The 13,172-nt window shown below is 37.7% G+C and overlaps 1 protein-coding gene across 1 annotated transcript; it reads left to right on the forward strand.

Moving 5' to 3' along the window:
* Window positions 1–3,749: 3,749 nt before the first annotated feature.
* On the forward strand, window positions 3,750–11,361 carry LOC116246151 (syntaxin-32). The gene is made up of 6 exons (XM_031617873.2): window positions 3,750–3,870; window positions 4,898–5,228; window positions 8,543–8,793; window positions 8,988–9,160; window positions 10,395–10,592; window positions 11,004–11,361. The coding sequence occupies exons 2-6, from the start codon at window positions 4,994–4,996 to the stop codon at window positions 11,161–11,163; spliced, it is 1,017 nt and encodes a 338-aa protein (XP_031473733.1). The 5' UTR covers window positions 3,750–3,870; window positions 4,898–4,993; the 3' UTR covers window positions 11,164–11,361.
* The last annotated feature ends 1,811 nt before the right edge of the window (window positions 11,362–13,172 follow it).

The raw sequence follows: 13,172 nt of genomic DNA on the forward strand, positions 1-13,172 counted from the left end.
GACAACGAGCGGCCAAGATTGCTTCCAAGATGAGTGGTTTAAGCCCCTTTGTATATTGTCCTCCATTTATCGACTGTACAACTGGTCAAATCAAATGCCTTTTCATGGTTAATTTGGATATGGGTCGGATATCTGGTCGGATCCAAATCTGTTGATCAGATTATTCAGTGCGTTTACAAGTCGGGTTTGGCATGCGTTGGCTTGTATCCCGTCGAAAATGAGTTGATCATAATTTGCCGTGTCCAATACAGCACTCACCATCAGCGTATATTGGATACTTTTTATTTTTTATATTTAAAAATGATTATAAATGTGTAACAAAGTAGAAATGCTTAGGCGGGAAATTACTTAGATGCCGAAGCTTAAGCTTATGAGTTGGCTTCGTTATGGAAATTATTTCTCTACCTAACACTACAAGTTCAAGATTGGTGACATCTTGTCAACTTGGTGATATTGATATGAGAAAAGCCCCTATAACTTCTAGACTCATGACGTCTTGTCAACTTGCTGATGTTGATACAATCATATATGTAAGCAGCGGTTGAGTCAGAAATTTCTAGCTAAAGGGCACGTTGAGGCGCACTTGGATCTAATAAGACAGCTCATGTAGCTACACCCATGACGTAAGTAAATCTTTCATTTAGAATCCACACGCAGTGTGGGCAGTTGCCCACGTGTAGTCCCACCATTGATCTCAAACTTTATGAAAAAGAGAAAAAAAGTTTAAGGTTGTATTTGATAGTCTCAGATCTTAGATCCGACAATGGGTTTGGGAGATCATCAGTTTAAACAAACCAGATCACTGTAGCATAGACTTTAAATCCATGCTACATGTTAAAAACAATGGATTAAAGTTATCTGTAAAACAAACACAACCTAAGTGATTGACTCTGCAATCTTTATAGTGTAGGGAAGATGCCCTGTCATTGTGGTGGAGTATTTGTGATATTCATTTACTATTATGCCTTCAAGGAGCTGTTTGAGAACAGTAATGGTTGGTATTTCATGCATCTATTCCAAAAAGTGAGGTAGATTCATAAAATACTTTTGAAAGTTTGAATCTGACCAAATTTTAAGTTAGATATATGAAATACTAACATAATGTTACTTTTTCCAAACAACTCCTAAATGCACGACAAAAATAAAGTTAGTGACAAACTTAATCAATTCAGTGGCCAATTCAAGAGTTGCATGTGTCATTTTTATTTATTTTTTACGACCAAATTTAATTCCGCCAATATGCAATTTCACTGATTCAGTTCAAAAACTTAATTTACAACATGTGCTATATGCAATTGACAATAAACTAATATCTCTCGGTCTTGATTTCCGAACATATGTTTATCAGTTGACAATAAACTAATATCTTTAGTAGTACCAACGATGCAAAGATTGGTCCTGAAATACTTCTACATGCTAAGTGCAGAGCCCTTTTTTGGGTTTATTTATTTTTAAATTAACATTTTTAAATCTGGTCTTTTATGTATTTTATGTATATGAGTGCCCCTTCATATATGAAAATATATGAAAAGTGTCCCTATGAATATGAAAATATATGAAGAATGACAATTTCATAAAATTTTTCTGGCTTCACCATTCCTGAAGTACATGATTTGATGTTATATGCAATGCTTAAAAAGTTGTCACACCATAATAACGGTGTTTGTGTGACAAACTAACTTATGTGAGTATACCAAGCTCGTGGCGGCTGCTTGAGGCTGTAAATAGCTTTGTCTAACTTACACACATGGCGGGGAAACTTAAGATGTTTGTAACCAGGGGCGAAGGGAAGGGGGGGCGCCGCCTAGGCCATGGCCCTACCCCAGCCAATGATTTTTTTTTTTTTACTTAATTACGTAATGTATTTTATGTATTAGAATTCAGTTTGACACTACCCGAATCTAGAGGTCAGACTGTCGGCCCGCCCCTGAAAAAGATCCTCGCTCCGCCCCTGTTTGTAACCTTCTGGTTGCAACATATATATGCCTTTAAATAGAACTTTATTTAAAAAAAGCATTATCAAAACCCAGTTGCCGACGAAGTCTCAAAATGAATGTATGTTTGATGTCTCTAAGAAATCCACACTAGGTGAGCTTTTGATTAATTACCTTTGGTATGAGAATCATTTTCCGGAGAGTTTGGCTTGGAAATTTTGGCCGGAGGGATACTAATTCAATAACTTCGATCCTTTTCGGGCCACTTATATATACACATATCAAATATTTGAAGACAACAATGTAAAAATAAACATATTTTGTGAGATTGGTGTGGGCTTCTATGTCACCAGGGTGTGGCAACCCTGGTGACGCACCTGCATCAACACGATGCGGGTGCGACCCAGATTCGCACCCAAACCGCATCCTATTGATTTCAGTTTTTTTTAGTTTTTTTTATCAAATTTGATACTATTAATATATTATATTAATAAATTAATAATAATAATAAATACCCTCGCCGCACAGTCGCACCGACACCCACATCCGCACCCCCACCCCGCATTCTAGTGACATAGGTGCGCTCAATATGGGTCAGCCACTGGCCATAAATGCATCCCGACTAGTTTCCAATGAATCGGTACCATTTGGTTTCATAATGTGAAAACACTTTTCTTGATTAAGAAACAAGTCGTACATGTTGGAAAATGTTAATATCTGGATATTGATATCAAACATGCTTTGAATCAATCAAGTTGTTTTTACGAAAAAAAAAAAAGATTTTTCTATTATCAAAATATTGATTTCAGCCATTCGTTTTTGCTTATTATAAAAACACTATTAAACGTGAAATTTGATCAACTTAATATATATTTTGCATCAACCTATTCTTAAAATCATATCGATTAGCTTAAGTTAAACAAAAAACTTTAAATATCACATTTAAAGAGTCTGGTTTTTGTCCCTGACCTATTGGTCTGGCCTTCTTAAAATAATATGATTTAGGTACAGGTTGGGTTTCGTCTTTAATTTTCTGTTTATTCTAATTATGTAGACGAATTAAAATGATATTGATCCAGATCTTTCTTAAAGTCATATTTACAAGTTTGTCATGGAAATATATATAAAATTAGCCTGAAAACTTTGTAACAAATTATGCAAATAACACTGGATTTGTGTTACTGCAGGCCATTTCGAGGATTGTTAGTAAGAAATTCACTTTTGATCCAGACTGCACTTACATCTCATTTTGTAATATTTCTAAATTGCTTTAAATAAAAAATAATAAAAATGCAATCCCGACCAATTTTGAAATTTTTCGTAAACCAAATCGATTGTGAAAAAACTAAATTTCTTCAACATTGCCCACCGTATTGGATTTGGATCTGGATCTCGTCTCGGATTTGGATTGTCCAATGTCGGCCAGCTTTGACTTGCACCTGCTTGGAATCTCGGACCTTCCAGAACTGGACCCGTTTGGTCCCACTCAAAGTGTTTAAAACGTTTAATTATCGCTACCAAGTTCTCGTGAAATTATAGAAGGATATTTCTATTCAACTTTCATAAAAAAAAATGTTAATTATAGAAACTGAAATACGATGTCAGAAAATATCTTTTTGAAAAATTAAATAGTAAAGGAAAATTATTTTCTTGATTTTAAGTTCTCAACGACCTGAGCCAATTTCACGTTTTTTTCCCTTGTTCTTGAAAAAAAGGTACCGACATTTATCACCCGGGACCCGTTCATCGCGGATGCTAACGAAAAGTCCATCTTGAGTAACTTATTTACGAAACTGCCCTCCTATTTCACATTTGCTTGCCTGCTGCTTCCCATTTGGGATCTGATTCATCTCCCTCTCTCTCTGTCTCTCTCTTTCTCTCTCTCTGTGGTTGATGTATCGATGTGCCTCTTCTCTCTCGCTTGTCTCCGGCGGAGGTATGCGCCCCTCGACCACTCGATCTCGATTTTATTTTTGCCTCTTAAATTTCTATTTGGTTCCTTCTTTTTATATATAATTGTCCGCATTTCCCGTCTTGTGGTTGCTCGGAATCTCAAACTTTCGTTTAATGTGATAAGTTTCTCCCTGGATGGAAATGGTAGCTCTTGCCGTGGCAATTCCATTCCGGGGGTTACGACGCTGTCGGTATTGAGATAGATCTAGGGTTTCTGAATAACTGCGTTCGTCGCTTTTTTACGTAATTTGATGATCAGAACTGCGTTCGTCGCTTTTTACGTAATTTAGTTATCTAGCTCGGAATCTGCGTTGGATTTAGCAGGAAACCCTTTTTGGCTCCTAATTTGCAGGGGAATTCTTCGGAAGAGAAAATTCGGATATCTTGTGCGGGCTCATTTTTCGCGATCTACTCTTCGGGGTTTCTATCCCGGATTGACCGACTTGTGTGTGCAAATTATTCTGCGCCATGATCTGCATGTCGTAGGTTTTGCACATTCACGCGGGAGTGGGATTGTTCGTTCTGAGATCTGCTTTCTGCCGTATCCGATCTAATGAAGTGGGCGTGTGATACGTGAATACTGTACATTAAGAAATTTTCATAACCAGCTCACAGAGGAATGGGAATTAGGAGTATTCGTGGCAGATGCCCAGAGTTTCCTTACGTTCCACTTAGTTAGGAAATTAATTGCCGTTGAAATCGATTTTTCAATCTTGCTTTGGTATAAAGGGAGCTATTTTAATATCCGTTTAGTTATTCCTTCCAAAAATTAAAATAATGGTGGCTTATTTTTAGAAGAAGCCAATATTTCTTTCTTTGCTGGGTTGATTTGTTGTCATTCAAATACGAGTGAATTTAACTATGGTAAGCGGTTGGGATGTTTGAATATTCTAAATTCCAACTGGTGGATGCTTCTTGTCTGAGTGTGTGTGTGTGTGCGCATTTCTTTTCCATGCGTCACTCGTAGATGTTCAACTTACATATATGTGGAACCCTTTTTTCCCTTTCAGGTGACGTGTAAGTGGATGTTGGAAATTGGGTATTGATGTTGATCTCGTAGAGGTTCTAGAACATAACTTTTCCAATTTGAAGGAGTTTAACCAGATATGCCGATAAAAGCTGTTCAATCTTCTTATAGAGATCGAACAAATGAATTTTTGACGGTAGCAGAGAAACTTAAGAAGTCTATTTCATCCACGGCTAATGGTCCCAGCACTGCAAGTTCGAAACCTGAAGGGCCAGAATCTGCTATTTCTATTCAAAAGGAATTTAACAAAAGGGCCTCCAAAATTGGATTTGGGATTCATCAGACATCACAGAAACTTTCAAAGCTTGCTCAATGTAAGTGATTCTTATTATGATTTTTTTTTTTGTATACAATTGTTTCCTTTATTCATGTTACTCAAAGTGCTTCCTGATGTCATGGAAATGTCAGCACCAGTTTATGATGGATGGTTGCATGCATTTTTCGAGTGGTATATCATTTTCATTTATTAATAAGCATCATAGTGATGTTTGCAAAATCAGTTTCCCCAAGTATTCGGAGACGATCACCAAGTAGGAAATGAAATTATATGTTGATCGGATTGATTAAAAGTGTTTTTGATTAAAAAAATTATATCTGGAAAGAAATCAGGAAAACCGAGAAAAATGGGAAACACAATGTAAAAGCATAAATACTTTAAGCAAATAAAAGATGACAAAATTTGAAAAAAAAAAGGAAGAAAAGTCTAATGTAAAATCAGATTTAAGTTGAATATCGAAAATAATATGTACTTAACAAGATTATGTGATAACTGATTGCTGGATGTCAAGATACAATATACCCTGGATGTCCTTTTCTTATGGTAATTCTTAGATTTCTACATGAATCAGAAGAGACTGAGATCTGTGTAAAACTTTCAACAGAGGTGAATCTAAAATCCTTTGTGCATTCCCCCAAAAAGATGTAAGACACATCTGAGACTAGGAAAATTCACATGGAAGCAAAAGAATCACTGCTGAAGGGAGCAATATTAATATTCTCTCAGGCACAAGATCAGAAAACCAACAAGTTTCAAATTTACAAAGCGATTGATCAGTTACGTTTAGATATGGATGCTGTGGGTTCCATCTGATGAATAAGGAAATGAAACACAGAAAAAAAAAAGAGTAGAACAGAACTTGAAGATAGATCTGTCAAGTTCCTATGGCAGAAGAAGAAAGAAATACCTTCTTTGGCAACCTCATGACCTGAATCTTTCTACTCAGTGGACGGATGGCTGCTGGAGTGCTGCTTTGCTGCTTCTGGTGTAAGTAATGCTTGTGAGGTTTCAATTTAGGTGAAAAGACCTACAAGGTCATCAATGCGATTTTTATATTTTATGGGCAAAATTGGCAAATCAGGCTGAATGAGAGATTCAGATGATCAAACCTGTTCAGGTGAATCGGCAAAAGTTGGCTGATCTTTTAAGACCCCTGGCTTGACACGTGCACCAATTAGGAAAGGGTCTGATTTGATTCGAATTGGTGATTTGTACAACGGTGGATTGTGGAATCTTTTGTTGCTAGATTGTTGTACATTAACTTGGTTGGATGTTGTAGAAATTTGAGCCAAACTGAGACTTGATTAAAGATAGTAAATCCATCTCTTATTAATTAGTTCTGCTGGCCGTGTTGCAATGTGATACTGCAAGCAAATGCCTGTTTTTTGTCATGCTTTTGCCAACAAGATAACAGTTGTGATTTATTCTCTTTAATTTACAATTCAATGTCATATGGAACTGGATAGACCTTTTCTTTTGTATGAAAATACTTCTTACAATTTTGAATATAAGAATGTGCTAGCCTTGAACTAACAGAGGGAAATTACTCACACACACTGCTCTTGCGAAAGCCCAGCCTTCACACCTTAAAATTGATAATTCTCTTGGTAATTAGGGTTAACTCCCTTAACGACCTTATATACTGCTATCCTATAACATGGGGTGGGTTACTGAGACCTACCATCCACCTGACCCAGTTCCTAAACTGACTCCACGCAGGGCAGATCCTGCCTCTGCTGATCCGACTATATGGACCTAATAACAGACTTTCCCGACCCACTAACTTCATGCCTAACAGAATGTTATTACATTGGTCCAGATACAATATTTCTTCTTCAAGATAGCTAAAGCATTCATGCCAACCCTTTTATCATAGAATTTAAATAGTTTCTAGATAGGTTGTTGAGGCTAGATCTCCCTTGACAGTATGAAATTGATGAAGCTTGTATTTAGTTTATACTTCGTAATTCGGATTTCTGTTACCTATTATTGGTGTTGTCGGCTGTTAACAAGAGCTTCCTGTTAAACTTGTCCGTGTCTTAAATGAAAAAAAATTGTTTTCCTTGGTCAACAAAAATGTTCTGACAACAAAAGTTGGCTGTTCAATGGATTCCAATGAAGAAAAACAAAGTCATCTATGGTCACCCTAAGGTTTATACAACTTTAGATGACGGGAATCGATAGATTTTACTCAGCTGGATATGATCTTGATGTCGAGCTCTACCTCCATAAAGGCACAGGGGAGTAACACCAGGAAGGGAGCAAATAAACACATATATTCATTGTTTATATTTATAAAATATAAATTAGTAAACAAAAAAAAAAAGCCAAAGAGTACAAAAAATACGAGCTTGACATAGGTGTGGGGCCAGCACCCTTCCAATGGTGTCCATGTAGCATAGATTGGCATAGGTTGAACCATTGAAGGAATGCAAGAAAGAAGGTTAGACATGGGTAATCAATCATGCAGAACACAATATTACTTTTGGCAAATTAGTTCCTGAATAGCATTGTGGACCATATCCAACTTTAAATATTATGATAGGCATGTTAAATGAACCATAAACAGGAAGATTCCAAAATGCCAAATGGGTAGCATGGTTCTGGTTCTCGATTAATTTACTTTTAAAAAATTTACGGGGTACAGATTCCAGCTCATGCATGCATGGGACCAGCACTTTATCTGGGTATTTAAAGAAATCAATTGGAATCAAGACAATGCCCCAATCTATCAAATCCTTGGCTGGGGGAATGATAGTAGATCATCTTCATGGATGGTTGAGGATGTTCAGCTGAAAAGTATAATGTTTAGTGAAACTGAAAGGCTATGTTATATAGATTGTTATATGGATTGAATGGGTTAACCATATAACGTAAGTCAGTAAAAATGTTTGGTAATTTCAGAAAGTTGTCAAATTGTGCCTCTCTCTTCTTTATTGTTCCAACCCATTTCCAGCCATTAAAATAGTGTGATAACTGATAAGTTGTTTGTGACATGCATTAATGAACAGTGCTTGATACATTTGGTTTGAGAAAGAAAAGCCTGCTTCTTTTGGTTTTTCTTCCTCTCCCTTTGTGAAGTTGTTTGGTGCTTGTTTGATTCTCATTATCACTTAATCAGCATGTCTATTTGTTTGTGCTGATGCAAGAATCTTTTTGGAAATTTGTAGTATTTGTGCAACGCTGGTGGCAATGACATGATTTTGCTATTATGGTGTTGTTGAAGTTAAACTGCTGCATATGGGTGTCTCTTTTTGCTGTGTGGTTTTTTTGGTACTTGTAGTTTGCTCAAGTCGACACATGGACAAGACCTCCTTGGAGTGCAAGGGCTAATATAAGCTTATCTTGCAGTGGCTAAGAGGACATCTTACTATGATGACCCAACTGTGGAGATCCAAGAGCTAACTGCCGTAATTAAGCAAGATATAAATGCCTTAAACAATGCTGTTGGGGACCTTCAGGTCTTATGTAATTCACAAAATGGAAGTGGGAGCATCTCAAAGGACACCACCAACCATGCAACAACAGTAGTGGATAATCTGAAAAATCGCTTGATGAGCACAACAAAAGAGTTCAAGGATGTTCTTACAATGCGTACAGAGGTAGGTCCTATCGCCATGTGAAGAAATGCTTGCAAGGTCTATGTCTGACTAACTAATCCATCGCAAACTAGCAATTTTATCTACCAAGATATAGTGTGGTTGCCAGCCTGTTAAACATTTTGATATGGATGTCCTTACATGCTTCCTCTTAATGTAAGTCCAGATTAACAATTTTTTGTTTATATGCTGTTCAGAACCTGAAAGTTCATGAGAACAGGCGGCAGCTGTATACTTCTGGTCCTTCAAAAGACAAAAGTAATCCTTTTGTTCGTCAGCGTCCTCTTGCTGCCAAGGCAGCCAATGCATCAACTGCACCACCTCTTCCATGGGAAAGTAGTACATCATCCTCATCTCAATTATTCTCAAGGCAAGTTTATCCAATGGTTTTTTGCTTATTAAAAAAACATCTGGAGTGCTAGTTTCTGCATTCTGAAATGATAGAATTGGTATCCGCACCTTTTTTTGTTTTCATGGTTCTTGTTTAAAGTCATAATATGCTACTGATTGAGGTTTTGTTGATGGACCTTTCTGACAGTTTGAGAATAATAGTTGCATCTTCATGTTACAGAAATTTAAGGAATCTAAACTCCCATGGCTTTTGAAAGAGCTCTTGTTTCCCTTTCATCTGAGGGTACTTCTTTGTTCTTTATTGTTGAATAGTAGCAATAACTCAGAACATGAAATATGAAGACAGTTCAGTCGCTTCAATGACAGTTCAGTTTCTCTTCCTGTCTTCCTAATCCACCACAAGTTACTGGTGTCAGAAAAGTTTCCAGTCGGTAAAAATCCTTGAGGGTCCTCCCTTGCACTCCAGATAATGGCCTTTTGGCAAAGGATGCCTACTATAGGTTTTAAAGGCGTGGTGTTCTGACAACTTGGTTATTTCCACGAGCACTCCCTACTGAAAGAGCTGAGTCTTGGAGCCCTTGTGAATGATTAAATCAATTATTGCGGCCAAGGCAAGAAAGGCCCTTTATTAGTTCTGGAAAAGTTTAAACTTCAGTATTGATAATTTGGTATGTTCAAAACCATTTTATGAGCTCTTTTTCCTTGCGTTTCCATTCTTTCTGTTCTCTTTTTCAACCTATGTTTTCTCAAGGCAATACTTAGAAGTGGGGAAAATAATTTAGTTGAAAAGAAAACTATGAAATTTACGTATGTCTCAAATTTTTCATGACCATGTCTCCATCTTGACATGAATAGTATGCCATATGGTAACCATCAGATAGATAAATTCTCGTCATCATTTCTCTCTCTCTCTCATGTCTTGACATAAAAATCACACAAGACAAATTGAGTTTCTTATGGAAGCAGGGAATATGCTTTTTGCATGATTTTCTCCCTTTTCCCAGTTCAACAGATGACTTAGGGGCCTGTTTATTTTACCCTTGGACTTCTGCTTATCCTGGTTACTGTAAAACAAATGGTCTGTGCGAAAAGCAGTGGCACAGATGGAACCATGGCAGGCCCCACTTGTTTCCCAAGGAAAGGGCAGATCCATTTATATCATATCTCAGAAAATGGCACTTCCAACTGCTTGCATTACGGTGGTTGTGATCATTTAGAGGTGTTGATTAATCTCTTGCGTGTGGAATATACAGGAGGCAGATGAATGGAGAGCCATCAACACCTACTGGTTCATCTTCTCAACAGCAGCAGCAGATGGTTGCAATGCAAGATACTTACATGCAGAGTAGGGCAGACGCTCTGCAGAACGTTGAATCAACTATTCATGAGCTCAGTAGCATCTTCACTCAACTAGCTACCATGGTGTCACAACAAGGGGAGCTTGCTATCAGGTGCGTGTCCACATGAGAAAGAGAGAGAGAGAGAGCCACTGCTTTGGCAGAGATGAAAGTTTAGTGCTTGACATAGTGCCAAGAATGACTGAACCAGTTTGTCAAGTCCTCACCTCATCAGCGTATTAGTTACCAGCATGGCAAGAACAGAAAAATCTGGGTATTGGCTTGCTGACTGGTGGACTTTTTGCTGACAAGGCTAATGAAATACATTTCCAAACCAATCATATGCATAAATGGATATGACATGAACGACGTTATGCACCTACTACTGATTTTGTCGTGCTTATGACAATCAGCACCGAATCTTTACGATTATACTGAGTTGCGCATCATGGGATCCCAGAGTTTAAACTCCTTGTACTTGCTCTGTAGACATTAGAAAATCTGATCATGTTTTATGTGCTTTAGGATTGACGAGAACATGGACGACACACTGGCAAATGTGGAGGGTGCACAAGGAGCCTTGCTCAAATACCTCAATAGCATATCTTCCAACCGTTGGTTGATGATCAAGATATTCTTTGTACTGATTGTATTTTTGATGATTTTCCTATTTTTTGTCGCTTGAGAAAATGAATAACATGATTCAACCAACTGTGCCTCCACGTTTTGTAGCTTATTATTCCTTTGATCAAAGGGATGGGGTTCACTTTTCTGCGTTCCATGTTTAACTTAGTTGAGAAGAACTTCCCTTTTGTATGTTGGATCCGTGATGTATAAACAGATTCCGAGAAAGTTAATCTTATACTAGTATATATTTTGTTCATCTGGAACCTGTTTGTCTTGAATTGGAAGAAGAGTGGGATCTTGCCCTGTGGGTGATTCGTCTCACGGGGATGCAACATCTTGGGTGTGTTGGTGGTGAGACATACCGGCATTGTCAGCCACCCCAAGTATGCCACTAAAGAGAGTAATGAGAGGGGAGCAACCCGACAAGCCAAAGCCGCTGCTGCCTGAGTGGCTCTAGGAGAGCATCACCCACAGGAATTGAACCAATGACCTGCTATCTACTTACCAATTGACTCGACCAGCTATGTTATATCCCTTAAATCCATTAAAGAGAGCAATGTCAGAATCAAAATTTTCAAGTAAAAATGTGTAAGGAGAGTGAGAAAGTGATTACTGAAAATACTTGTTTTCCTGACTGGTTTAGTTGATCCTGTGGTTGGACCTAGTGAAATAGCTACTGTTGCTTATTTGTGGTCAGGGATCCTAGTCCAGTAGTTGATAGCTGATCAAAGATTGCTTTTTGTTGGGCCTGATGAGAAATTCTGTGAATGTGCATGCCATCTATACTGAGTGTAAAATCAGCCACTACCAATTGGTAAGGTTACCTATAGTGCTACTGTTTCCTCCTGTTATTTAGTCATTAACGTGCATCCAGTCACACCTTGTTGCCACATCTATTTCATCCTTGATAGAACCAGATCCAGTTTAATGCATGAAATTTTTTCAATGTACTTTTAGGAGGATGATAAAGATAAAGAGTAGACATGAGGGGAACATGGAGCAGCATACAGTAAGCAAGCTGATTGGTTTACCCCCAAAATACGTGGGCTTTGGTGAGGGTGGCACTTTGATAGAAGATGTTAGAAGGTGACCATAATTTCTGTAATATTTCTTCATGAAACATCTGGATGTATTTAGTATTCCGTTGCAAGCGTTTGATGAGGGTTAGCTGACCGATTCTCACATATGTTTAGCACCAGCAATGTCATTAATTTTTGTCCCAGGGTGATAATAAACCTCCCTGATTATATATATATATATATATATATATATATAGAGAGAGAGAGAGAGAGAGAGAGAGAGAGAGAGAGAGAGAATTCACAAGTTTCATTAATAATTAGAGACAATTAGTTACGCGGAAGGTGTTTTTTGCCATCTGAAGATTCACACTTCATCAAGCATCAATTAATGTCATCCTTCACATTCACTCACGATGCATGTGAACATGAAAGGGGGCAATTTGAAAGAGAAAAAACCCCACATGCTAAAGATTGGATGGTTAAAAGTGAAGCGGGTTCTGAAAGCATCCTCCAAACCTTGTTAATTGTATTGAATTTTCCTCACATCTAAGGTGGTCTGTGGAAGACCAGGTACTTCGAGCAAAACAACAGACTCAGCGTTTGCTGCAATCAGTTCAATTTCAAGGAAAACTAGTCCTAATGCTCTATGAACATGTCCTTTGAAAAGATTCACAGACACTTACAAGATGTTTCTACTGTTGGAAAAACCCCCAGCAACTTTCCTGGGGTTCATGTGAACCACCAGATCCTGCCTCCACCTTGCAGCCATATTCAAAACCTTGTTATTCAAAATTGAACATAAGAAAACGTTACCTGTGCCTCCTCAACAGGATGGAAAACACCCACTTCATCTATCCTATTGACTCCATCCTCAAATATGCTTTTAAATTCTTCTTAACTAGAGCTTTAATAGCCAAACATGAGTTTTAAGTCACTTTCTTCTAAAATCATGGAAGTAAAGTTGTTGCGTCCACCTTTATAAATGGGTACAAATCCCGTATAACATTGTATTGGATAGCATGTGAGAGATCGGAAGGTTTTTGGGATT

Source organism: Nymphaea colorata, chromosome 1 (genome assembly GCF_008831285.2).
Source record: "Nymphaea colorata isolate Beijing-Zhang1983 chromosome 1, ASM883128v2, whole genome shotgun sequence".
In the NCBI taxonomy this organism is placed as follows: domain Eukaryota; kingdom Viridiplantae; phylum Streptophyta; class Magnoliopsida; order Nymphaeales; family Nymphaeaceae; genus Nymphaea; species Nymphaea colorata.

Excerpts from the sequence above, each read along its gene's own strand:
- LOC116246151 (XM_031617873.2), top strand. The coding sequence starts at position 4,994 with ATGCCGATAAAAGCTGTTCAATCTTCTTATAGAGATCGAACAAATGAA. Across the intron at positions 5,229-8,542 it reads ACTTTCAAAGCTTGCTCAAT|TGGCTAAGAGGACATCTTAC; the intron begins GTAAGTGATTCT and ends CTTATCTTGCAG. Across the intron at positions 9,161-10,394 it reads TCATCTCAATTATTCTCAAG|GAGGCAGATGAATGGAGAGC; the intron begins GCAAGTTTATCC and ends TGGAATATACAG.